General features: G+C 42.5%; 1 protein-coding gene across 6 annotated transcripts in view; it reads right to left on the bottom strand.

Moving 5' to 3' along the window:
* The window catches only part of LOC139239069 (WD repeat-containing protein 7), a 1036818-nt gene that overhangs the window by 4733 nt on the left and 1007400 nt on the right, over positions 1-24685 (bottom strand). For all 6 annotated transcript variants that reach the window (XM_070867593.1, XM_070867585.1, XM_070867609.1 and 3 more), the window contains one exon: positions 142-246. In XM_070867593.1, coding sequence (XP_070723694.1) covers positions 142-246 — 105 coding nt within the window. The remainder of the gene's footprint in view (positions 1-141; positions 247-24685) is intronic.

Genomic DNA, 24685 nt, shown 5'->3' with positions numbered 1-24685 from the left:
CAACTACCATTCTGTTTGATTGTCACGTGTTGCCTAACTTTTAAGGTTTTTGTGCAAAATGATGCAGCCTCATTTTAACTTCAAGAAGCTCCTCCTCTTCGTGAAAAGTATACACAACCAAAAGAAAAAATATAGGCATACCTGCCAGAAGGAGATGTGACTGTCAGCATTGGAATATGTGGCTAGATACCGTCCATCAGGAGCAAACGACACTGCAGTTATTGGTCCACTGTGGCCATGAATGGTCTGTAGGAGGGAACATAGACAAAGAGATCTGAGATATGTGCCTTTGATGCTGCAAACAATGTGCGTACACAGCAAGCAAGAGAAGATACTACATTGACAATGCTTTATAGATTTATGTAAAAATGAGCTTCTTTTCAAAGAGCAAGATTTAATGTGTTTCAGTACAATTATTGCATAATCAAAATGTGAAATAATGTCAGTCAGTCCACTGAGACTCAAACATATTGGAAACAGAAACTGATTCAGTGAAATATTTTTGTTTCGTGTAAGGCAAGCCTGTGTGTGGATTATAAGACAGTTCCTATGGTGACAGATCCAACATCAGCTAAAATATGAAAGTACAATTTATAGATCCCTAATAATCCTAATTCTTTAGAAATGAACTGGCTATCACCCCTTGCTATTTTTTTTGGGGGGGGGGGAAATGATTGACAGCTGGGGGAGGAAAGCATTTTGACCACTTTTCTTATTGTTGACAGTATCAAAAACGCACTAGTTAAATTGGGCATAAATCAGATGTGACATCTTAAAAAAAACTTTCAGAACATTAACATGGGCATTTCTGGTGGCTGAGTGAAGGATGAACAGTCACATTACATGCACCTAAGTAACACAAATAAGAGAACCTTGATTCAATGGTTTATATCCAACATGAGTAATACAAATTGGACTACTTTCTGCTAGCTCATAAAACCTGAGCACAACAAGCAGAACCAACAGCATGTGAAGTCTCATTTTGACAACTGTGACCATATTTCTTTCTGAGAAGTATTAAACCTGCCTTTGACTTCCAGATGCCAGGCGACCTATGAATTTTCATAAAGTTCTATTTTTAAACTTAGATTTCCAGATTTTTTTTATATCTCTGAAGGGACGATCTATTCATCCATTAATTTTAGAGCTTTTAAGGAACAGATAATTACGCATCTGTATGTTTTTGAGCGCTCTGGACTCCTGTTTTCTTACTATATCTTTCAATCTTTCTCATTCCAGAAATGCAAGTAATTGTCTCTTGAATCCAATTAAAATGTCCACTTCAATGGTCTTCTCTGGTAACTTATTCCACAAGTCTCAAATCCTTTGGGTAAAAAGTTTTCCCATACTTCTCTGCTTACTCCCAACTCTAATTTTGACAGGTGTCCTCCTGGCTTTGTACCCTTCATATTATGAAAAGTGATATTCTACATTATTCTGAACACCATCTTTGTAGCTGTAAAGTTACCAAGCCGTGCTGAGTTTCTGGCAAGGCACATAAGGCACTCCTTTTATCTCAGCAATAAATTACAGTCAACTGAACATGATTAGAGATTTGTTACATTTTGAGTATTTTCAGAAGCATAGGCAGTTAAAGTTACTGTCTTCCATTCCAAATGTGCTTGCGCTTGATCGTTATCATTTCAGAGTTAAATAAGGGTTTTCCTGCATTGTATTTTTTTTTCAATTCATCTTCTGCAATACATACAATTGCAACGGCCTTTTACATTGTTGAACATTCAGTTTCAATAAAACATTGATCGACGTTTCCCACATTAGGAAGGGTGCAAATACTAGAGAAAGAAAGCGAACATTCAGATTCCCTTCTCTCAAGCATTGCTTCTTAAAAGTCAAATGCTCTGTGTCTACAAAGACATCTTCAAATGATTGCACCAAGGGTCAGCATGTAAACGAGGAAGAGGAGGCTTTGGGGACGCCAGTCATTGCTGGAGATGTTCTGGCTACGATTGGATAGTTAGGAGTGGAACCAAGTGAGGGCAGTCCCATGGACTTGGATAATGGAGGAGACAAGTTGGAGGATGGTCGACTGTTTTAAAAGCTGCGGATGAATATGGATGGTGCACCATGATCACAGATACAGAGGATGGCATTTGTGATTTTGATTAGGGCTGTTTCAGTTCTGTGGCAGGAATGGAAACCGAGTTGGAGAGATGCAAATATGGAATCGCAGGAAAGAACGGTCACGGATTTGGGAGGTGACAACACGTTTAAGAACTTTGGTGAGGAAAGGGAAGTGGAAGATGAGTTGGTAATTTTCAAAAATAGGGCATTGAAGTGTCATTTGTTTGAGGAGTGGGGTGATGACAGTAAGGGAGGACAGTACCCGAGGAGAGGGAACCATTTACAATGTCAGCTAGCATGGAGGCCCAGAAGGGAAGTTGGGTGATCAGCAGTTTAGTGGGAATAGCATTGAGAGAGCAGGTGATGGGTCTCATGGACTAAATGAGCTCGGAGAGCGAATGAGGGAAGATAAGATAGAACTTAGACAGCGACAGAGGTTTAGTGCTGGGGCAGGGGAAAAGCTTGGGGAAGGTTTGGCTTGGTGGGGAAAGGGAAGTGGGTGATGAGACAGAGGCAGCTAAATGGATGGTCTCAATTATAATGACAAAGAAATCCATAAGCTTCTTGCATTTATTGTTGGAGGTGAGGGTGGATGGGGCAGGAGAGAGGGGTTTAAGGAGACATTAGGTGGTGGAGAAAGGAAGTTTAGGTGGTGGAGAAAGGAAGTTGGGGTGGTGGTCGGTGTTATTTTTTTGAGATGCTTTTCAGAATGATCCTATAGTGAGTGGCTTTGGCAGAGAAAGGCAAGGCCTGATAATCATAGAAATTTACAGCATGGTAGGAGGCCATTTCGGCTCATCGTGTCCGTGCCGGCCGACCAAGAGCTATCCAGCCTAATCCTACTTTCCAGCACTAGGTCCATTGCTCTGTAGGTTACGGCACTTTAAATGCACATCCAAATATTTTTTTTTAATGTGGTGAGTGTTTCTGCCTCTACCACACTTCCAAGCAGTGAGCTCCAGACCCCCACCACCCTCTGGGCGAAGAAACTTCTCCTCATATCTCCTCTAAACCTCCCCCCAATTACTTTAAATCTATGTCCCCTGGTTGTTGATCCATCTGCCAAGGGAAACAGGTCCTTCTTAACCATTCTATCCAGGCTACTCTTAATTTTATATACCTCAATCACGTCTCCCTTCAGCCTCCTCTGTTCCAAAGAAAACAGACCCAGCGTCTCCAATCTTTCCTCATAGCCAAAATTCTCCAGTCCAGGCAACATTCTTGTAAATCTCCTCTGCACCCTTTCCAGTGCAATCATATCTTTCCTGTAATGTTGTGACCAGAACTGCACACAGTACTCCAGCTGTGGTCTAACCAGTGTTTTATACTGTTCAACCATAACATCCTTGTTCTTGTATTCTATGCCTTGACTAATAAAAGCAAGTATTCCATATATCTTCTTAACCACCTTATCTGGCCTGCCACCTTTAGGGATCTGTGGACCTGCACTCTAAGGTCCCTTTGTTCCTCTACACTTTTTAGTGTCTTACCATTTAATGTGTATTCCTTTGTCTTGTTAGACCTCCCCAAATGCATTACCTCACACTTATCCAGATTGAATTCCATTGATATCTTCTTGCAATCCCGCAGCTTTCTTCTTCATTGTCAACCACACAGCCTATGTTAGTGTCATCTGCAAACTTCTCAATCATGCTCCTAACATTCAAGTCCAAGTCATTGCTATATACCACAAAAAGCAAGGGAAACAGCCCTCCAGTCACAAAAACACCCATCAACCATTACCCTTTGCTTCCTGCCTCTAAGCCAATTTTGGATTCAAACTTGCCACTTTGCCGTGGATCCCATGGGCTTTTACTTTCGTGATCACTCTGCCATGTGGGACCTTATCAAAAGCTTTGCTAAAATCCATATACACTACATCATATGCACTGCCCTCATCGACCCTCCTGGTTACCTTCTCGAAAAATTCAATCAAGTTAGTCAGACATGATCTTCCTTTGACAAATCCCTGCTGACTGTCCTTGATCAATCCATGTCTTTCCAAATGAAGATTTGTCCTGTTCCTCAGGATTTTTTCCAATAATTTTCCCACCACTAAGGTTAGGCTGACTGGCCTGTAATTACTCGGTCTATCCCTTTCTCCCTTTTTAAACATAGGTACAACATTAGCAGTCCTCCAGTCCTCTGGCATCATGCCTGTAGCCAGAGAGGACTGGAAAATGATGGTCAGAGCCTCTGCTATTTCCTCTTTTGCTTCCCTTAACAGCCTGGGATACATTTCATCTGGGCTTGGGGATTTATCCACTTTCAAAGCTGCTAAGCCCCTTCATACTCCTTCTCTCACTATGTTTATAAGAACATAAGAAATAGGAGCAGGAGTAGGCCATACAGCCCTTCGAGCCTGCTCTGCTATTTAATACGATCATGGCTGATCATGTTTATCTCGTCTAATATTTCATACTCCTCCTCCCTTATTGCAAAGTCTGCATTGCCCCTCTCTTTTGTGAAAACAGATGCAAAGTATTCATTAAGAATCATACCCACATCTTCTGCCTCCACACACAGATTTCCTTTATGGTCGCTAATAGACCATAGTTATCCTCTTGCTCTTAATATATTTATAAAACATCTTTGGGTTTTCCCTGATTTTACTTGTCAACATTCTTTCATGCTCTCTCAGAATCTGTCATAAGCTTCCCTTTTTTTCTTTATCTTACGCTGTATATCCCTTGAAATTCAGGGGCTCTAGATTTGTTAGCCCCACCCTTTTTTTTAAGGGAACATACTTGCTCTGCACCCTCAGGATCTCCTCATTGAATGCCTTCCGCTGCTCTGACACTGATTTACCATCAAGTAGCCGTTTCCAGTCTACTTTGGCCAAATTCCATCTCAGCTCAGCAAAATTAGCTTTACCCTAATTAAGAACTTTTTTTCCGGTCCATCTTTGTCCTTTTCCATTACTACCCCAAATCTTACTGAATTATGATCACTAGCATCAAAATGCTCTCCCACTTATACCCCTTCCATCTGCTCCTCTTCATTCCACAAAACCAAGTCCAGAACAGCCCCCTCCCTTGTTGGGCTTGTTACATACTGGCTAAAGAAGTTCTCCTGAATGCATTTTAGGAATTCTGCACCCTCTGTACATTCACACTGCTTTTTTCCCAGGTTAATATTAGGGTAGTTGAAATCCCCCACTATTATAGCTCTATAGCTTTTGCACATCGCAGCAATTTGCCACATATTTGTTCTTCTATCTCCCTCTGACTGTTTGGGGTCTATTGTACACTCCCAGTAGTGTGATCAGCCCTTTTTTGTTCTTTAATTCATCCCTTCTCACAGTTGTAATTGTTTCTTTCATTAACACTGTGACCCCCCCCCACCCCCATTTTTTACCCCCCTCTCTATCCCATCTGAAAACCCTGTAACCAGGAATGTTGAGCTGCCATACCTGTCCTTCTTTCAGCCATGTCTCAGTAGTGGCTATAATGTCGTACTCCCAAGTGTCTATCTGTGCTCTCAGCTTATTCTCTATACTCCTTGCATTAAAGTATAGAGGTGCCAAACTCCCTTGTTGTCTAGTTTCCAGCCCTTGTTTCCTCTGTCTTCTAAATTCACTTTCTACTTTTCTGCTGCCCAATTTCAGCTTTGCTTCTCTCCCCACTGAATCTATTCTCTGGTTCCCATAACGCTTGATGTGATCCAGCCAGATTTGGTGATGGATGGTTAAACCAGTTGTGTTCCAGTTATGCTCAAGCCTCTTGGACTTGAGTGAGTGGGGGTCATACCAGGAGGAGCAGCCAGGTTGGGAAGAGAATGAGGGTTTTATTGAAGACAAGGACATCAAAGATGGAGGTCAGGGAGTGGTTGACCAAATCAAAAGCTCCAGAAGTATGGTGGTGAATGGATGGTCAAATGCTAGACAGTTGGAAGTTTGAAAGTGCAGTTATAAGTGACTTGGAGCAGTGATTTTCTTTTCCTGGGGTACTTGCAGAGGAAGAGTGGGGTTGGAAGGGGGTAGGGGAATGTTGGTGATGAGGGATAAAAGGAAGTGGTTGGAGATGACCTTTTCTGTGGTTGAGACAATAGAAGTAGAGAGGCCACATGAGACAATAAGGTCGGGTTGGGGGGAACCGTTAATCTGGGTAGAGAATTTATTTGGAGGGAGAAATTAAAGGAAAGCAGTGAAATCAGAGGAGAGAAGGCAAGGTGAGTTGGGTTGGTGAGTGAAACCACTGGGAGGATATCTTGGTGAGAATCTCGAAGTGAGACTTGAAGGGGCAGTAGAAAATTAAAATTTTAAAGGAGGTGAGAGGGATGGAGCAAGGTGAGGTACTTGAAGGAGGAGAAGAAGAGAGAGGGATTTGGGGTGAGACCAAGTATGTTTTGGTGATAAAAGCCACCCAGCCACCACTACGTTTAGGTGGGCCAGTAGGTGGAAAGTATAGCCAGGCAGAGAGACTTCAATAAAGGGAAAGGTATTGTCACCTGCGAGCCAAGTTTCCGTCAAAGCCGTGATGTCATGCAATCAACCATAATAAGGTTGTGGATGGCAAGGGCCTAGTTTACATACCTTGTTAACCAATTAACATTTACAGTTGCAAAATATTTCCTTTACTGTCAATTTCATTTTAAATATTTGTAAAATCAAAATGAATCAGCCATAACAGAAATATCTGAAGTAACACCCTTTAATTTAGTTTGAATCACTTGTCCAGCTGCATTAGTGGTTATTACAGATGCATCAGCTAGAAATCACAGCATGATAGCAGCAATTACAGCAATGTTACTTAAATTATTACTTGAAAAATAGCTTCCTCTGGTTCCATGTGACACTATGGAGGTCTCAGGTTTGGTGCTATATGTGATGGAGTTTGCTGGTCTCAGGACAGGAAAATAAAATCAGCCAGAATTCCCAATGTTGATCACTATCTAGTGACCGTTGGGTAAGTGTGGGTGTTGGAGAGGACAACATTGGGCTTGGCTATAATGCTTTCCAGGGTCCTATAGCTTCCTGATAATCAATGTCTATGTTGAATAGTCATTTAGGCATGGTGCTGGAAGATTGCTGACAAAAGTGAGTATTGCATCCCAACAAGAGTCAGCACCTTCAGAAGAGAAAGAAGGAAATTTGGAAAGAAAACAGCAGCAGCTATGCAACTATTACAAAAAATTTAAAAAGGACTCAGTTGAAGATGTGAAAAACATCCTGAGGAGCAGAGATAGTCACTTTAACGTAATTGCTATAAAGAGAGACTTTTAGTGGAAAGGAGTGTCTCTTAGTTGATTTTTGAGCTTCACAATACACTACATCATCAAAAACCCTAGGATATTTTGATTATTGATAAATGCTTTGAGCATGAAGTGACCTTGAGCAGCAGTGTATGAAATACATTCATCACCAAAACTGCAGACCGTCTGTCAATATCTGCCTCTCATTTGTTAAGAGTTCCCCTGCTGAGATTCCCTCACAGCAGCCCGTTTTTGCTTCCTGCATTCATGACAGGTCGGAAGGTTCTTTTTTTTGAACTAGACTCACTGGTGAAAAATTTAAGTCGACAGATGTAGCCAGTCAGATACAGTGAAACCTGTCAACAGTTCCCACCCATGGCTCCCACTAAAAGTATTCTTTTACAAATCAGGATTGAAACACCACCACTTTTGCATCATTGGATTTTCATCACCATCCGGATGTCAATAAATTCAGTAAGAAAGGCACGTTTTGAGTGCGTTCTTTTAAAATATACTCATTTTTGTTCCTTTGTTAGGAAACGTCACTTGCCAGCAAATCTTCAACTGTTTGTCAACAGTCATTTTGGGATCAGTCTACTGGTAGGTGCTCAATATTCAGGATCCTACAGTCTTGTGGTTATTTATTTATTTCCTTGCATTGTTACTTACAGATCCCGTAGAGCAATAGAGTCTGACAGTACAAAAGGAGGCCATTCAACCCATCATCTATGTGCTGGTTCTTTTCTAGCATAATCCAGAACTAATCCCACTGCACATTTCTCTTCCCATGGGTTTGTATCTTCCTCTGTTTCAAATACTTAGTCATTTACCCTTAAAAGTTGCAATGGTCTTTGCTTCAACCGTGACAAGACATTCCACATGCCAACACCTATCTGTGTGAATAAATTTCTCCTGATCTCTCTCTTCACTTTCAGCAGTAATTTTAAATTGATGACTCCTTGCAACTCTCTCGCCAACCAGTGGCACAAGTCTTTACCTATTCAATCTATCGAAACCCTTCATAATTTTTGAAAACCTTTATTAAATCTCCTCTTGGCCATCTCTGCTCCAGTGGAAATAGTCTTTCCTCATAACTAAGATTTCCCAACCCTGGCATCATCCTGGTGAATCTATGCAGTGTGTGCTCTCTATGGCTTTAATGTTCTTTCGGTGCCCAAAACTGCAGACATACTCTAAATGTGATCTAACCAATATTTTGTACCAATGTTTCACTTCTTTACTCTTGTATTTATAAAACCTGATATGCTATTGACCTTTATTATGGCTTTATAACTTGCCCTCGTACTTTCAGAGAACTATATATTTCAGCCCCATGGTCTCTTTATTCATCTACATTCACCCATTCCTTATTTTTCCTCCCAAAATCAATTACCAAACACTTATCCACATTAAATTGCATCTGCTAACTTTGTGCGAGAAAATTTTTTTGATTTGTTCTCAGGATATGGGTGCTGCTGGCAAGGCCGCATTTATTGCCTACCCCTCGTTATCATGAGAAGGTGGCGGTGATCTTATTTGAACTGCTGGAGTTCTGTGGTAACGATGCTCTCAAAATGGTGCGAGAGAGGACAAAAGAAAAAGGCAGTATTCCTGCTCCTGGTTGTGATCCAGTGACCCCTGCTTGAACATATTTTCTGTAAGTGAGAGCAAGATTGGAAGAGGTAGTGGAGGGAACCATATCCTCACTGTACTTTCAGAAGAAGAAAGGAGATAATTGAAAACATAAAGTAAGTTTATTAATTGCCTCTTCTTTATAGGTTCTTCCTTTGGCTGAGAGAATGCAGAGGCTTGCAGGCTTCTGCCTCTCAATCTGAGAGCTGGGAGAAAAAGGGTTTGTGCAAATTACCTGGGGTATCTAATCTGCTGATTTATCCCTCTTCCTTTTGAGGAAGCACTGAACTTCTAGTCATCTTTTTCCACTTTGAACACCATAATCAAGATGAAGTACCTCGTTTCTTTACAACAGGAAAATTAACAACATTTAGTGGAAGTTATGTGATTTCTTTTAGATAGGGAAATAAAATTGATTCTACTGAGGTTCTGTCGTTACTCTGACAGGCAGCCTTTACTTTGGAGAGCTCAGTAACAGTAATTTCACAATTTTCTTTTAAATATCCATGTTAGCTATTTCTGTATAACAGAATTACACTTATCAGCATTTAACTACCTCAAAGAGATTTGTATAAACATTGAACAGTACCTTCCACTTTAACACTATAGCTCAGGTGTAAAATATAAAATTTTCCCCATATAAATGTAAAATGGATTAAAAAGCAATTTTTGCTTACTTGTCAATCTTTTTTTTCTCTGACTGATACCCATTCTACATTTGCATTTGAGGTGCTATGATCTAACAGGAACCAATAATGTCTTAACAGGATCGAGAACATGTGATTTCCCAGGGTATAAATGTGACAAAAAAACTAATTGAAGAATAAAATACTCCATTGTTCTAACACTATGTCTGACATGCTTTTGATGATGGTAGACCAAAAAAAAGCTAACGATTTGTTCTAGTGGATCAATTCTCTGCCTCACCTACCAATTAGTTCAGCAAACATCACATGCAAAAACATTTTTGAGGCAAATTTATACCTGCAGCAGTGAAATTCAGAGTAAAAATCATAGCACAAAGCAGCCAAATTGCAATCTAATTTGACTGCTCTACTTAGTCCAGACTTCTGGATTATCAGTCCAGTAACATAACCATTACACATATTGGGCTCAAAATTGGCCCCTGCCGTTTTTTGGTGCACTCACCCGAGGTGCGCTGACTTCCAGGATAAAAGCGGCGCCAAAAAGTTGTCCCCGCATTCTGGCTGCTCTGTGGCCTCTCCCATGGCTTGGCGTGGCGTGGCGTGGCAATTCAATTAGGGGACAGAGCAAGGGCCCTGCACTCAAGAGTGTCGGCAGCTCAATGCATGCGCACTGGAGGTTTCGCGCATGCGCAGTAGCTCCTCTGCAGCGTAGGACCCGATGTCCTGCCCCTATCCCAGGCCGAGTGGCGTCACGACGCGCGCCGGGCTGCTGCACGCCATAGAGTCCCGCACCTATCCCCGGCCGAGTGGCCTCCCGCACGGGCCGGCCGACCCACTGACTTCCCGGGCTGAGGTAGGACTTGATTTTTATTTTTTATTTACTGATGGTTGTGCTTTGTTTAGTGAGGAGAGTTTTGATGGGGGGGGGGGGCGGGGGAAAAAGGAGGAGAGTTTTGATGGGGGGGGGGGGGGGTTTGGAGTTTTGATGGGGGGAGGGGGGAGAGAAGAGTTTTGATCTGGGTGGGGGTGGAAGAGAGTGTTTTGATCGGGGGTGGGGGGGGGGGGGTGATAACTGTTTTTATTTGGATATTTTGAAAAAATTATGTAAATCTGTTTTGTCTCTTTACTTTTTATTTTGGTAGTTTAAGCTTCCATGAATGCTTCTGTTGTATAGTAAATTAACTTTGTCAGTCCTGTATAGCTGTTTGATCCTATTCACATTCTTTAGTCAAGTCATTAAGTACTACCTGCACTGATTTCTTAACTCTCCGCAAGGGTTTTCTGTGCGGCCATAAGTGGCCACATACGCTGGCCTAAGTTAGTTTGGAGCAACTATTAGCTATGCAAAGTGACTTAAATGGCTAAAACGGGCGTAAGTGGCTGGTTACGCCCCCTTTTAAAAAAAAAACTAAAAAAAAATCCTAACTCACTTACACTGGTGCAAATTGAATGTGCAGAATGGGGATTTTTAAGATACTCCAGAAAAATCAAGTTGCTCCAAACAAAACGGAGCAACTCCTGAGCAAATTTGGGCCCTTTAGCTCAGCATTGCAGAAATACTGTTGCCCCAGTAAAAAAAAAGTCAGTATGAGCACAACATCTAAGTTAGCATCATGATGTACATTGAAACATCCTATTTACCTGTCCCCTTGGGCCTGACCAAACTCACCCTTCCCCCTTCCTAGGCTCACACTGGCAAATAAATACATTCAACCGTGTATGCAGCCAAGTGAAACCGGATTATACACTGTACATTTTACAGCATTGCTGTCTGCAGCCATTGCAGACTACTGTGTGTGAATAACGTGGTATTTGTTCATCAATTCTACTCACAATTATGTAAGTATTTTCAGGGTATAAATTGCATATAGTTGGGAATTTACTTAGGACCGATACCATATGATAGTTTTAAAAACGGTGACATAATGGAGCTAACACACTTGTGACTGATGTCTGTATGTTGAGTCAGTCGCTATTGTAAATACATTGGGTCACATTGTTCCAGAGTGAGTGCCCTTTATTGGGTAATTCAGCTTGATTTAATTGTATAATTTGCTTAATTGCACAAAAATCGCTGATTCCAACACTATATGATTCAGGGAGAGCTACCGTAATTGTACAACAGCCCATTATATCTGACAGCAGCCTATTAGAAAGCTAAACAGTTACTTCATAATCATGACAAGGCATAACACACAGTATCTATGCTGAGACAACATCCTCTTTAATGCAGTTTTAATTTCCACATTATTAATGTCTGTTAATTGCACTTGCATTAACTGGAAAATTGATCACATTTTAAATTGGCAGTTTGTGGATGATCTGATCTGCATTAGACTTGGATTTGCAGTTGATAAAACTACATAATATCACAGACACTGTAGCAGTAGACTTCTCGCACACCTTAGAGCTATGGATTATTTACATATTCAGTTATATTGTATATTCAGGGGCCGAAATTGGTGAAACGTAAGGTCTGCCGTTTTTCGGCGGTCCGCAGGTGGTGGTCATTTTTTACCGGCCGGTATCGCTGGGACCGAATGGGCGGGAACTTCATCCCACTTTTCTTGGCGGTAAGTCAAGCAGAGTGCAGCCGGCAGTGTGTGGCGGAGGAGGCTTTTAACTCAGGAATCTTTGGCTCCTGAGTTGTGCGCACGTGTGCGCGGCTCTTAAGCTCCACCCCAAGAGGCACCAACGAGAGGCCAGAGACTGCCGGCCTGAGATCGCTGTGTTTGGGGGGGAGGGAGAGGAGAAGAGATCGCTGTGGGGCAGCCTGACATCGCTGTGTTGGGAAAAGAGATCGCTGTGGGCAGGTGGGGGGGGGGGGCGGAAGAGGGAAGAAATCGCTGTTGGGAGCGGGGGAAAGAGATCACTGTGCGGGTGGGGGGAAAGAGATCACTGTAGGGGTGGAGGAGGGGGGGAAAGAGATCACTGTGGGGGGGGGGAAAGAAAGAGATCGCTGTGGGGGGGGTGGAGGGAAGAGATTGGGTGAGAGAGAGAGATAGAGAGAGAGAGACTGGGGGCGAGAGAAAGAGAGAGAAAAAGAGAGAGAAACTGAGGGGTGAGAGAGAGAGAGAGAGAGAGAGACTGGGGGGGGGTGGGGTGGGAAAGAGAGAGAGAGACTGGGGGTGGGAAAGAGAGAGAGGGAGAGTGGGGAGGACTGGGGTGTGGGAGGGACTGATAAAATTATTATAGTTCATTAATATAGGAGTAAATAAGGATTTATTAGACCATTTATATTATTGCCTAACACTAGAAAATACTACAATCCATTTAAAAATGCATCAAACTGTGGAGAACTATAAAAGATCTGTGTAATATCAAACAAATCTGTCAGCTCTGTGTACATACCACCCACTTAAGATCCACTTAAAAGCACCTTCTCCTGGACGATATGCTGTCCCGGCAGTATGTCATGAATTTTGCACTTTTGGGCGGTATGTTGGCTGTCTACATGGGCGGGCGGTGTGCATACTGCCCGGCGGTATGTCACTGATGAATTTTCCACCGGGTGGTATGTAGGTGTTTTTTCACCAAAATTGCATTTTTGGGTGGTAAGCGGGCAGTAGTGGCCGGTACGTCGATGAATTTCAGGCCCTTAGTGTTTATCAATACAGTAGCCCAACAATGAACAGCTGTTAAATTAATATATTTGTTAACCGAATATACTGGGTGAAGATTTAAAAAGACCTTATCCTCAAAGAATGTGTGTAATAAATACAGCTTGTTTTTATGGAACTGAAATTTTGTCAAGATTTACTTTTAAATCCAAAGCAAAATACTGCAGATGCTGAAATAAAAACAGAAAATGCTGAAAATCTCAGCAGGTCAGGCAGCATCTGTGGAGAGAAAGAGAGTTAACGTTTCAGGTCTGTGACCCTTCGTTAAAACTCTTTACATTTACTTTTAAATCAATGTTTTCAGCTTGATGCAGCTATGTGGGGAAAGAGAGAAGATAAAGAATAAAGGGCAAAGCATCAAGATTAATGAATATATTTTCTTTTAGCAAATACGTGCACACAGATTGTTGCTGAAAGTTATGCAGCAGGACAATTAGGAGTTATTAAAATAATGTAAAACAGCAGCTGCTAAATTCAGCAGAATTGGGGCTGTAATTAGAGCTTTTTAAATAAAAACAAATTAAATACAGGTAAGTGTAAGTCCTTAGTCACTGGAAAATATAGGGGAATATTTCATTAACAAAAGTGGACTGCCAGTTACTGCAGAGCAGCAAATAAATTATAAAATTTTGAAGCCACAGTTTCTCAAGGTCCTTTCCCTTTGTTTGGAGAAGAGGATGTTTTTTCCTGTGGATAATTCCAAAATTGTCAAACATGCTATGGCTGATTAATAGTGGTGTTCTTTTAGAAGGATATTGCGGAGATTTCTGTTCTTCACTTTTCTTTTCAGTGCTTCCACAATAAAGTATTTGTCAATTTACAAATGTCTGTCATGTGACGTCATATGCACCTTCACTCATCTGGTTTGGCAAATGCATGTATAAATTAGTATAACTTTAGGTGCAAATTTGAGCAGTTCTACAAAGGATACTAATGGTGAGAGCAGGAAACTGAGTGCAAGTCAAATCTAAAGTGATGGGGACAATTGAGAGTGTCACAATAGGGTGACAAATTCTAAAAGCCTTTGAAGGGCCTTAAATGGCATCTCAACCCATTCCCAGCATCTGCCAACGCTGAAGGGCCTGGGGACTAAAAACAAATAGGCAAAACTGAAAGGGAAAATATACCCAAGGTGCATATTCCACAGGTAAGAAAGAAAAAGAAAGACTTGGATTTATATAGCGCCTTTCACGACCACCGGACGTCTCAAAGCGCTTTACAGTCATTGAAGGGACAGAATGGCTCAGCAGATGACCTTCTGCTTGATACCTGCTTAAATGCAGGTGGTTCTGCATAAGATGGTTGCGAGGACAGTTACCCTTTGTGCCACCACTCCCCGCGTTAACATTGCAGCATTCCTGAAAGAAAGTGGAGCAAGGCTTCAGAACACAACATACCATTACTGTCACTGCATGTGCCAGCCCCATGTTGCATGTTAGCTGTAGACATCCTGGCAGCAGATGCGTCTTGCTCGACTCAGAGAAGAAACTTTCCTATGGTCACTGACAGGTGCCAGGGCCTACACAAATAGATCGTGGAATCTAGGCAGGCATGCCCAATCAGGCTATGCTGGCTCTAAATCATCCTTGCATTCCTTATTTCATGAATTGCCAGTGAAAGCACAATGCACTGCCATTGGATTGCCTTGGAGTAAGCATCCTATATTATGGTTAGTTAGAATTCATATATCTTAGTGATGTCATCAGTTCTACTGTTCCAGCTTCTTTTGACAGAAGAAGCCACTATCAGCACTAATTGCCTGCTAAAGCTTTAACCACTGTCTACAGATGGGGCTGTATTGGTACTGGAGTGTGGGCACAGATCATCTCTTGTGCAGTCTGAGTTGTCTGGCAACCCATTGAGGGTTCCGCTGTTCTTGTAAACATATCAGATAGGGAGATTCCCAATGGGAGGGAAAAATAATTACAGCAAATGGCACAATGCCTCATGCGACCCTAAGTGCTGGCAGGAAACAAAAACAAAAAAGTGGCTAAAACATCCTTATTCATCAACAGTTAACTTTAAAATGGAGGTTAAATCTGATGCACAGCCCCCTCATTATAATCTTTAGATGAACCTCCTGGGAGCGGGTTGGCTGCCTGTCCCACCTCCGTTAAAACTGGAAGTGGGTGGGTTGGAGGCGGATTCTAGTCGGGATTCCGATGTTTAACACTTCAACTTCCCACATGGCCCCAATCTAGCCTTTTTCGGGGTTAAAATTTCCCCCATTATCACCTAGTCTAAACTCTTCAGCAAAAAACTAATTGCACAATACAAAAATCCAAGGCTGTAAATTCTGAAACAAATGACGCAGATAAAATAATTTATACCAGTACAGGTTGAACCTCCCTTATCCGGAACCCTCAGGACCTGGCCTGTTCTGGATAAGGGATTTTTCTGGACGAAGGGTGGTCATGTTAAATTGGATGGCACAGGTACTGAGCAAGGGCTGGCTGGCTTGGGGCTGGGAGTGTGACAGAGAGATCATGGGCGGGGAGGGGGGGGGAAATCACAGGGTCAGGCCAGCGATTGCAGGAGTTGGCAGTGAGGAAAGACTTCAATTTGTTCATGTCGGAGTTCTGCGCATGTGCCATTCGGTGACTGGGACTCGTTCTGGACGAGGGGTGGTTCTGAATAAGGGAGATTCAACCTGCACCAATAACATAAGACACACCAACTACCAGGCATCAAGACATTTGAATATTTGGGATGTGGCTTCTGTTTGCTATGCTAAAATATGTATTTTCACCATGCATATTCTGTGACGGGCAAACATATCGATGTAGATTATGTAAAAATGGCCTGATAGTATATTTCTGTATTCCTCGTAGCTCGTTTAAATTTTGCATAAAGCAAAATAGACTTAGTCTACATTAACAACTTACATTTATATAGCACCTTTAACATAGGCAAACATCGCAAAGCACTTTCTAAAATACAGTAAATCATTACTACAAATTGAAAAGGACACCGTATTTGCGCACAAATATCATCAAATATAGGTGTGCTTGATCTCTGTACAGCTATTCCTGGTTGTCAGATTGGGCGACCTTTGCCTCACATACCCTGCCACGTTATCTTCTCACAGCACATTGAATATTTTCTAAGAACGTTTGATAGTGATCTTCGGATAGTGAGGAAAAGAAAGGGGCTGTAAATGGTGAAGGCAGACCAAGTTTTGAAATTAACTTATGGAAAAAATTGTTAATGGGCTTTGTTTCTCATCAGCTATAATTGAATTGGAGGGGGAGAAATCGGGGGCAAATTTCGGCAGCATGTTCAGGTGCTAAAGATCCTCTGAGCTGGGCAAAATGGTGAAAGGCCATTAAGCCCATGTTTAGCACGAGGCACTATCTTGGTAAAAGAGTTTCAGCGCAAGCTAGGAATGGCCACCCGGAGGATCGTTAAGGGGCTGATTGCCACTTAAAATGCCTGCTTGTGCTCAATAAAGAGGCTGCACGGCATTTTGATGGCTAACGCTTGTCTGAACGTCCTCTCCTAACAGTGACCAGCTTTTGTGAGTAAACCAGGCTTTGATGTGGATTTCAAGCGGTACTTACAGGGATACTCACCATTTCATGTTCATTTGTTCTTGGAGCTGTGACGAGGACCTCTGAGACACATCGGGAGACTTTCTGGGACCATTTGTCAAGACTTCACCAACACTCTAGCAACATTTGTTCCACAAATTCTGCGAGGACTTTTTGGACACCTTATAGGAGTCACAAGGAGAAAGAAAGTGCTTGGTCATGGGCATCTTGCTAGGGGTCCCCCTTGGTCTAGATGAGCAAAAGGAGGAGGACAGGAAGCCAGCAGAGCAGCACAAGCTGCTGCAGGAGAGGGGGACAGGAAGGAGAGTTGATGTATTTCCGCCCTGTGGGTACAGGACATCCCTCCTCCACTGGACCTCCTCCACCAGGACCTCTAGTACAGCTTTCAAGAATCTTTGATCCCTGAGCTATCCTGCAATGTGCCAGTGTACCAGCCAGTGCACTCCACATCTTCAGTGGAAGTGGGTGCAAGGAGCCCACATATACTGCTCCATGAAAATTGCATCTAATCAGCACCTGAGTGCTAAAACTGCAGGTGTCTGGTTTAGCACCTCCAAGCACATGCAAATGATGATAAATCAGCAATTAGGACCAAAATTGTGTGCCACATCCAGACTTTCAAACAGGTGTGTCTTATTAGCGTCGCACCCATTTAGCGCCTGTTTCACCCTTTCCCAATTACTACAGGTTCCTCAAGGCTCAGTCCTCCCTCCTACTCGACCTCATGACTTCATCATCTAACCCTTAAACATTCTTTTGATGATAATTCCACATTCATTAAATTCCTCAGATTGCATGCACTCAGTGTTCACAACCTCTTGCATTGCAATACCTGCATCACTGCCTCTAAGTATTCACAGTAGGTTCCCAGTGGGATTACTGCCAGGAAGCAGGAGCCCGCCAGTGGCCCCAAGCACTATCTGGTTGGTGCAGCAGTGGGACCATTAGGCATTGTTATTAAGAACATAACATAAGAAATAGGAGCAGGAGTAGACCATTTGGCCCCTCGAGCCTGCTCCACCATTCAATAAGATCATGGCTGATCTGATCTTGGCCTCAACCCGACTTCCCTGGCCGCTCCCCATAACCCTTGACTACCTTATTGTTCAAAAATCTGTCTATCTCCACCTTAAACATTTTGTGTAGTTAAATACTGCAACTAAGGTCCCACAGACAGCAAGTGAATAAATAACAAGATAATTTGGGTGGGGCGGGTGGAGAGTGGATGTTGCTGGCCTGAAGTGATGAGAACGCATTAAAGGGACAGAAGAGCCCCTAACACTACAATAAATATCTCACTGAAGACCTAGGCTGAGAGGGGTTTAATCAAGGTCCGGCTGCCCGATCAGATAGACATAACAGATCCCATGGCACTATTCGAAGAGGAGCCCTGGTATCCTGGCCAGCAACATCCACTCCCCACCCCCAGATTATCTTGTTATTTATTAATTTGCTGCTTGTATGACCTTGGCAGCAGTATTTGACTACACAATAGCAGTGCCTACACTTGAGAAGCAATCCTTGGTTGCAAAGCACTTTAGGACATCCTGAGGAAGTGATGAGGCACTATGTAAGTACAAGTTTATTCTTTCTTCAAAGATCAGTTTTTTTCAAATCTAACCAACAGCAACCACTGCTAATAGGAACATAAATAGCTCACTTAGCCCACTGAACCTGCTCTGTAATTTTGTTAGCTATGGCAGCTCTATTTTTTAAGCCCAATTCCCTGCCTTTTCTCCATATCCCATAATAACCTTACTTACCAAGTATTTATCTCCCTTTTAAATACTTCGATTGATTTTGTGTCTATGGCCTTCTGATGCAGTGTGTTCCACATTCTAACAACCCTTGGGTGAAGAAGTTTTTCCAGGATTTACTTTCAATGGGCTTACCACAAATTCAAGAGTGGGGCTGTTCACTGACGATTCTTTTCCATTCACAACTCCTCTGATAATGAAGCAGCATACAACAGGACGTGATCACATCTAGACTTGGGCTGACAAGTGGAAGGTAATATTCACACCACATAAGCAGTAGGGAATGGTCATCCTGAACAGGAAATCCAGCCACACCTTCCCTTAACTTTTAATGGCACTACAATCACCGAGTCCCCGCTCAACAGCATCCTGGGCGGGGGTGACTCTTCATTGACCAGAAGCTGAACTGGACCAACCATATCAACACTAAGACTACAAGAGCAGGATAAAGGGTTCTGAGGAAGGGTCATAGACCTGAAATGTTTACCCTACTTGTCATGTATTCAACTATCATTGTAACCCATGTATAAGCTGACCTAAGTTGTACACCTTGAGAACACTGACCACCAGGGGGCGAACTTGTGGGAGACACTCCTAACCTGGACTTTCAGGTATAAAAGGGGAAGCTCCACCCACCTTCATCACTTGAGGTCTTGGTAATAAAGGTAACTGGTCACAGAGTGACCTTCTCTCAAGTATGGGCCTCGTGTGCATCTATACTGTATATATCACTACTTTCCTCTTTCTACAGATGCTGCCTGACCTGCTGAGTATTTCCAGCATTTTCTGTTTTTATTTCAGATTTCCAGCACCCGCAGTATTTTTCTTTTTGTTTCAATGAAGAAGTAATATTTTTGTGATTTTTTTGAGATATATTTTAAAAAAGTGCGTGCTGGGAATGAGAGAATTTCTCATTTCATAAACTCCATGTCAGTATCGTGTGTATAGTCTACAATGACAAGAGTGCTACGCTTTAAAACATAACCTTGCCTTAACTTGAGAAGAGCATTCCCTTACTGCACGAGTGTGAATTTTTGCATTTCTCCCAAGAGCCACTCCTGTTGTCTCACTGAGTGAGATTGCCAAATTAGTGGCAACTGGGGCAAAATTAGGAGCAGTTTTTGTGCAATGTATGCAGCCCTACTAGGAACTGGGTTAATACTATCCAAGTTTATTTCAATTAGGACCAAATCAGTAGAGAAAGGAAACTTACATTTCAACAATCTGATCTGGATTTGAATCCAAGTTCCAGAGGTAAAAGACTAACGTCTAGCCCAGTGCACAAGATTCAAAATTAAGTAAAAAAAAAAAGAAAAGTTAAATGAATAAACAGGACTGCGAGGGGGTGGATAAACCCAGTTAGAAAAATTGATTTTAAAGTGAGGCAATGAGGTAAATCCTGTAACCAGTCATAGAAAACATAGGATGCTTAGAAACACGTGACGAGTTAACAAGTCTAGCAATAACAGTGACAGATTTCATATTTATATTTAACATTTTATACGCATTCCAGAAACAGCCAATTTATACAGCTTGAATTTTAAAAAAAAAATCTGTTATTTTCAAAAGAAACTGCATCGGCTGTTTGTTAAAATCCAACAAGGGATTCAAGTGATGAGTACATTTTTAAATAAAATGTGCCAGCGAAGAGGGCAATCTAAGGCAGTGGTTGACTCAGACAAAAATCTGCTGCATGGAAATATATATAATTCAGGTGCACCAGTGTGTTTGCACTAGTTAAAAATGTGTTATCCCACAGTGTATAGCCCCATGAGATCACATATCCACAGTAGCACCATTTAATGGGGCCAAGTTTCGGCCTGAGTTGCTCCTGCTTTTTTGGAGCAACTGGTTTAGAATGGAGTATCTTAGAAATTGCAATTCTCGGCAAGGAGAAGTGGGGGGTGGAAGGAGAAGGGAGAGGGAGGTTGAACGGGCCGGGCCCAAGACTTCAGGCGGGGCCCGTCCCCAGCACCGGATTTACAGGTAGGTGGCGTTGGGTCGGGTCCGGGTTGGGAATGCGGGTCGGGTCAGGTCGGGGGGGGCGGAGGGAGGTCGGGTCGTGGGGGGCGGAGGGAGGTCGGGTCGGGAGCACGGGTCGGGGGTGGGGGGAGGAGGGAGGTCGGGTTGGTTCGGGTCGGTGGGGGGGGGCGGAGGGAGGGAACGCGGGTCGGGTCGGGTCCGGGGGGGGTGGTTGGTGGGTGGGGTGGGAGGGAGGTCGGATCGGTTCGGTTCGGGGGGGGTGAGGGGAAGCAGAGGGAGGTCGGGTCGGTTCGTGTCGGGTTCGGGGGGAGGGAGGTCAGGTTGGGTCCGGGTGGGGGGAGCGCGGGTCCAGTCCGGGGGCGGGGGGTGGGGGAGGGAGTCGGGGTCGGGGGGGGAAGCGGGAGTCGAGTCGGGTCGGGAGGAAGCAGTAGCTGGGCGTGGGAGGCAGCCTGATCCATGCAGCCCCAGTGAGGCCATTCAGCCAGGGCTAGGGACTGCGTGCTTTGGGCCCCTCCCACACAGTTTTGGGCGCCTGGAGCTACTGCACATGCGCGCCCACTGTAGCGCGCATGTGCAGAGGTCCCGGCACTGTTTTCAGCGCAGGGACCTGGCTCCACCCCCGACAGCTCGTGCTGCGCCGCGTCCAGCTCCAGAGGACCTGCAGGGAGCCGGAGAATAGGTACGTTTTTTTTAGGCGCACTTTGTGGCGCGAAAAATGGGCGTCCAGGTCGGGGCTGCGCCGTTCTAGGCGCGGCCCCAAACTTGGGCCCATAAAATTACAAAAATTACGCTGGGGTAAAGATTCTTTTGATTATTTATATATAAATACAAATGACAACTGTTATAGCCTGGAATTTCCTGGCACATCAGCGACGTGCAGCATTATTCCAGCGTAGTTGTTCCAGGGAATAATGGCCTTTGAGTTACACCATTATTTATGCTGCACCATAACTTCCTGAGACATTTGCGCCGCTCCGCTGAGCCTGATACCCTCACTGAAACAGAGAAAAATTCATCATCACAGCTGCGTTCACCATTGCAGTAAATGGCGATAGCGAATTTCCTGGATTTACATCAATTTTCTCATGACAGCCACTTAGACTGTAAAATAATGGTGGAGGTGACCTGGTACTGACGTGATTTATGGCCCTCACATGACTTAGTCTGATAGGACAAAAAGGGACATTTGAAGCTGTGGAGCCTCATCCCTGCAGTCTGGAATTGTTCAGATTTTCTTTTCTGATTTTCTCAGTCTTAGCAAGCTTGCTAGTTTTGCCGTCCAGTGTCATTTAGGTGTCTGAAGTATACACTTTCAGGACCCCACCTCTCTCTACACATTAAGAAAGTGAAAGGATTGTAGTGGCCTATCCATCGGGCATTCCCCTATTCTTAATTATTATGGATGACCTGGAGGAGGAGCATTTTCCTACACAGTCCTTTTAACGGCCATCATCTTCAAGTAAACCTTTTTTGTTTGAAGAGATAAAAGAGCCGGAAACATGCATCCTATCATGGTGACATCACGTGTGAATAATGTGGCAATGGATTTTAATGAGATCACATCACATGTTTGTAGCAAAATGAAAAAACACTTTTCATGATTACAGAATTAGAGTTTATTTTGAAGAACTGAGGAGCAGCTAACATCACTCATTTGGTCTCACCTCATCTACTGTTTTTAATTTCTGCCTAATTATTGATTTTTAGATTACTTTTATCTGTATAAACTTGGAATAGAAAATTCTTAAATGTTTACCCCATGCTTGCTTAATGTGAACAGTCTAATCTTCAACAGAGAATGAATAATTAACACCTAGCATTACTACACTTTTGAGGTGCAGTGCTTGTGATGTTATCGTTATCAAATAAAGAAAAAAGAAAAAAATCTGCTATTCCGTGTCAGTCGACTGTATAACTGCAAGACAATTACACTCCAAAGAAAGCAGGGCACTTCCTTTTAAAGGTTACTGATCACCCTGACACTGTGTGACTGAAAATGCAATGAACTTTGAGACCTTACGGGTATACAAATCACAAACAAAAAAATGCACTGGTAAGTTTCAGCCTTGTGACTGGAGAGGAGGAGGTATATTATGCAGTCTCTGCCTGACCTTTCTGGATGAATTAATCATGAAGGATGCTGCAGATCATTACAAAGCTTTGAGATTTGCCCTTCCACTGAAATAACGCTATAGTAGTTCCCTCTAGGATTGCATAGCACATTGCAGTTTCTCCATATGTCCTGTGTGCAGTGACCTGCTGCATGGTATCTTCATTTAAAATTCTTTGGATAAATGCCATGAATTGATATACAGTATTTAGACTACTAAAGGGTTAGGTTTTATTTAACAAATATTGAATGGGAATTTTTGTTTCTTTTCCTTCCTTACTGTCCTGAAGGCACTAATGCTGCTAAGGCCTGATTCTGTAGATGCTGATAGTACTCCAGTACCTTACCCAAGTGGACAGTCTTTGTGTGCATTCTATTCCACTGTGGGGTGTATCACACTGAGCCAGATGCTGTTCTAATCCAACATTCATACATGCGCAATTTTCCAGCAACAATCATGAGATAGCAAAGAGGAGAAGGAATCCTGCCTCATTTTCCTCTTCGCTACCTCAGGGACCCAGAGACCAATTGTAGTATCCCAACCGCTGCCCCAGCTGAGTTCAACTAAATCAGTACAGACCAGCCCTACGGTTGAATGCTGCATCAGGAAACACCTTTACTTGGGGAGCTGAGTGGACATGTTCTAATATATTTGTAACATTATAAAAAAAAATGAAAATACATATTTACATATTGTTAAATAAAGAAAGACTTGCATTTATATAGTGCCTATCATGACCACCTGACGTCACAAATAGACTATGCAGAAAGAACACTTTGTAAACAGAAGAGGTACAAAAAATTCTTACTAATATTTATTTCTGTTGATTCTTTTAAAGAATTGTTAACAGTTCAGTGATGATGACCTCAGTAAGTGAAATTGGTTTGGACGAGAAACTGAGGTCAACAGAATGAAAGAAACAAATAAATAGATACTATCAAAGCTGGCTAAATACACCCCCACTATTTTAATTCATCTCCTTTATATTGTCAAGCTCAGTAAGACCCGTTGGTCATTCTTTTTGGATGTTGTTAAAAAGGATGAAAAAAAATAGGTGGAATATAACAAACTAATGTTAATGTTAATACTGATTTCTTGTCGTAGTTTGATATTATAAAAATGAATTCTGATTGTAAGACTTGATTTTCAAATTACAAAACATTTTTCCGATGTAAATAAATGTTTCAATTAGTTTTAGTTTAAGTATATTTGCACACATTCTAGATGGTTCCTGAAATATACAACCTCAAAGACAAATCTTTAGAAAAAATAGTCCTTGTAAATCTATTTGTAAGTGCTCAGGTAGACCAACAGAAGCATCTTTTTCAGAAGGTGAAACTTGATTATTACAGGGATAATACTGGTTTGACCTTTTTATTTATTCTTATATGTGGGCGTCGCTGACAAGGCCATCATTTATTGCCCATCCCTAATTGCCCTTGAGAAAGTGCTGGTAAGACAACTAAGTGGCTTGCTAGACCATTTCAGAGGGCAGTTAAAAGTCAACCACAATGCTGTGGATCTGAAGTCACATATCGGCCAGGCTGGGTAAGGACAGCAGATTTCCTTCCCTAAAAGGACATGAGTGAACCAGTTGGGTTTTTATGATAATTCAGTAGTTTCATGGTCACCATTACTGATCCTAGCTTTTTATTCCAGATTTATTTAATTAACTGAATTTAAATTTCCCAGCTACCGTGATGGGATTTGAACTCACTTCTCCAGATCATTAGTCCAATACCATAACCACTATGCTACTGTTCCCATCCTTCAAAGCTCACAGTAGCATGTCACAAGATAAGTAAAATGAAGACAGATGCATTATGGAGTAGTCCATGAGTCGAGGCTTTGTTTAAATGAGAATATCCATTAAATACAGAACTACATTGCTGGAATATTGCTGAAGCAAACAATGGAAGCAAACTTTAGAGGCTCAGTACAAAAAGCTGGCTATATATTTTGTTGGCTTCTGAGCAACAAAAAGTGATGATTTAAAGCTGCAATCTCTACACTACTGGCTTATAAGGGGCAATTTTCAAGTGTTTCCGCCGTAATTATTACATACATTCATTGTGCTTTCTGAACTTCCAAACCATTAGTGGTGACAGG

This window comes from Pristiophorus japonicus, chromosome 2 (assembly GCF_044704955.1).
Source record: "Pristiophorus japonicus isolate sPriJap1 chromosome 2, sPriJap1.hap1, whole genome shotgun sequence".
NCBI lineage: Eukaryota > Metazoa > Chordata > Chondrichthyes > Pristiophoridae > Pristiophorus > Pristiophorus japonicus.
Note: the sequence above shows the minus strand (reverse complement) of the source record. Positions and strands in the feature narration are given on the sequence as shown.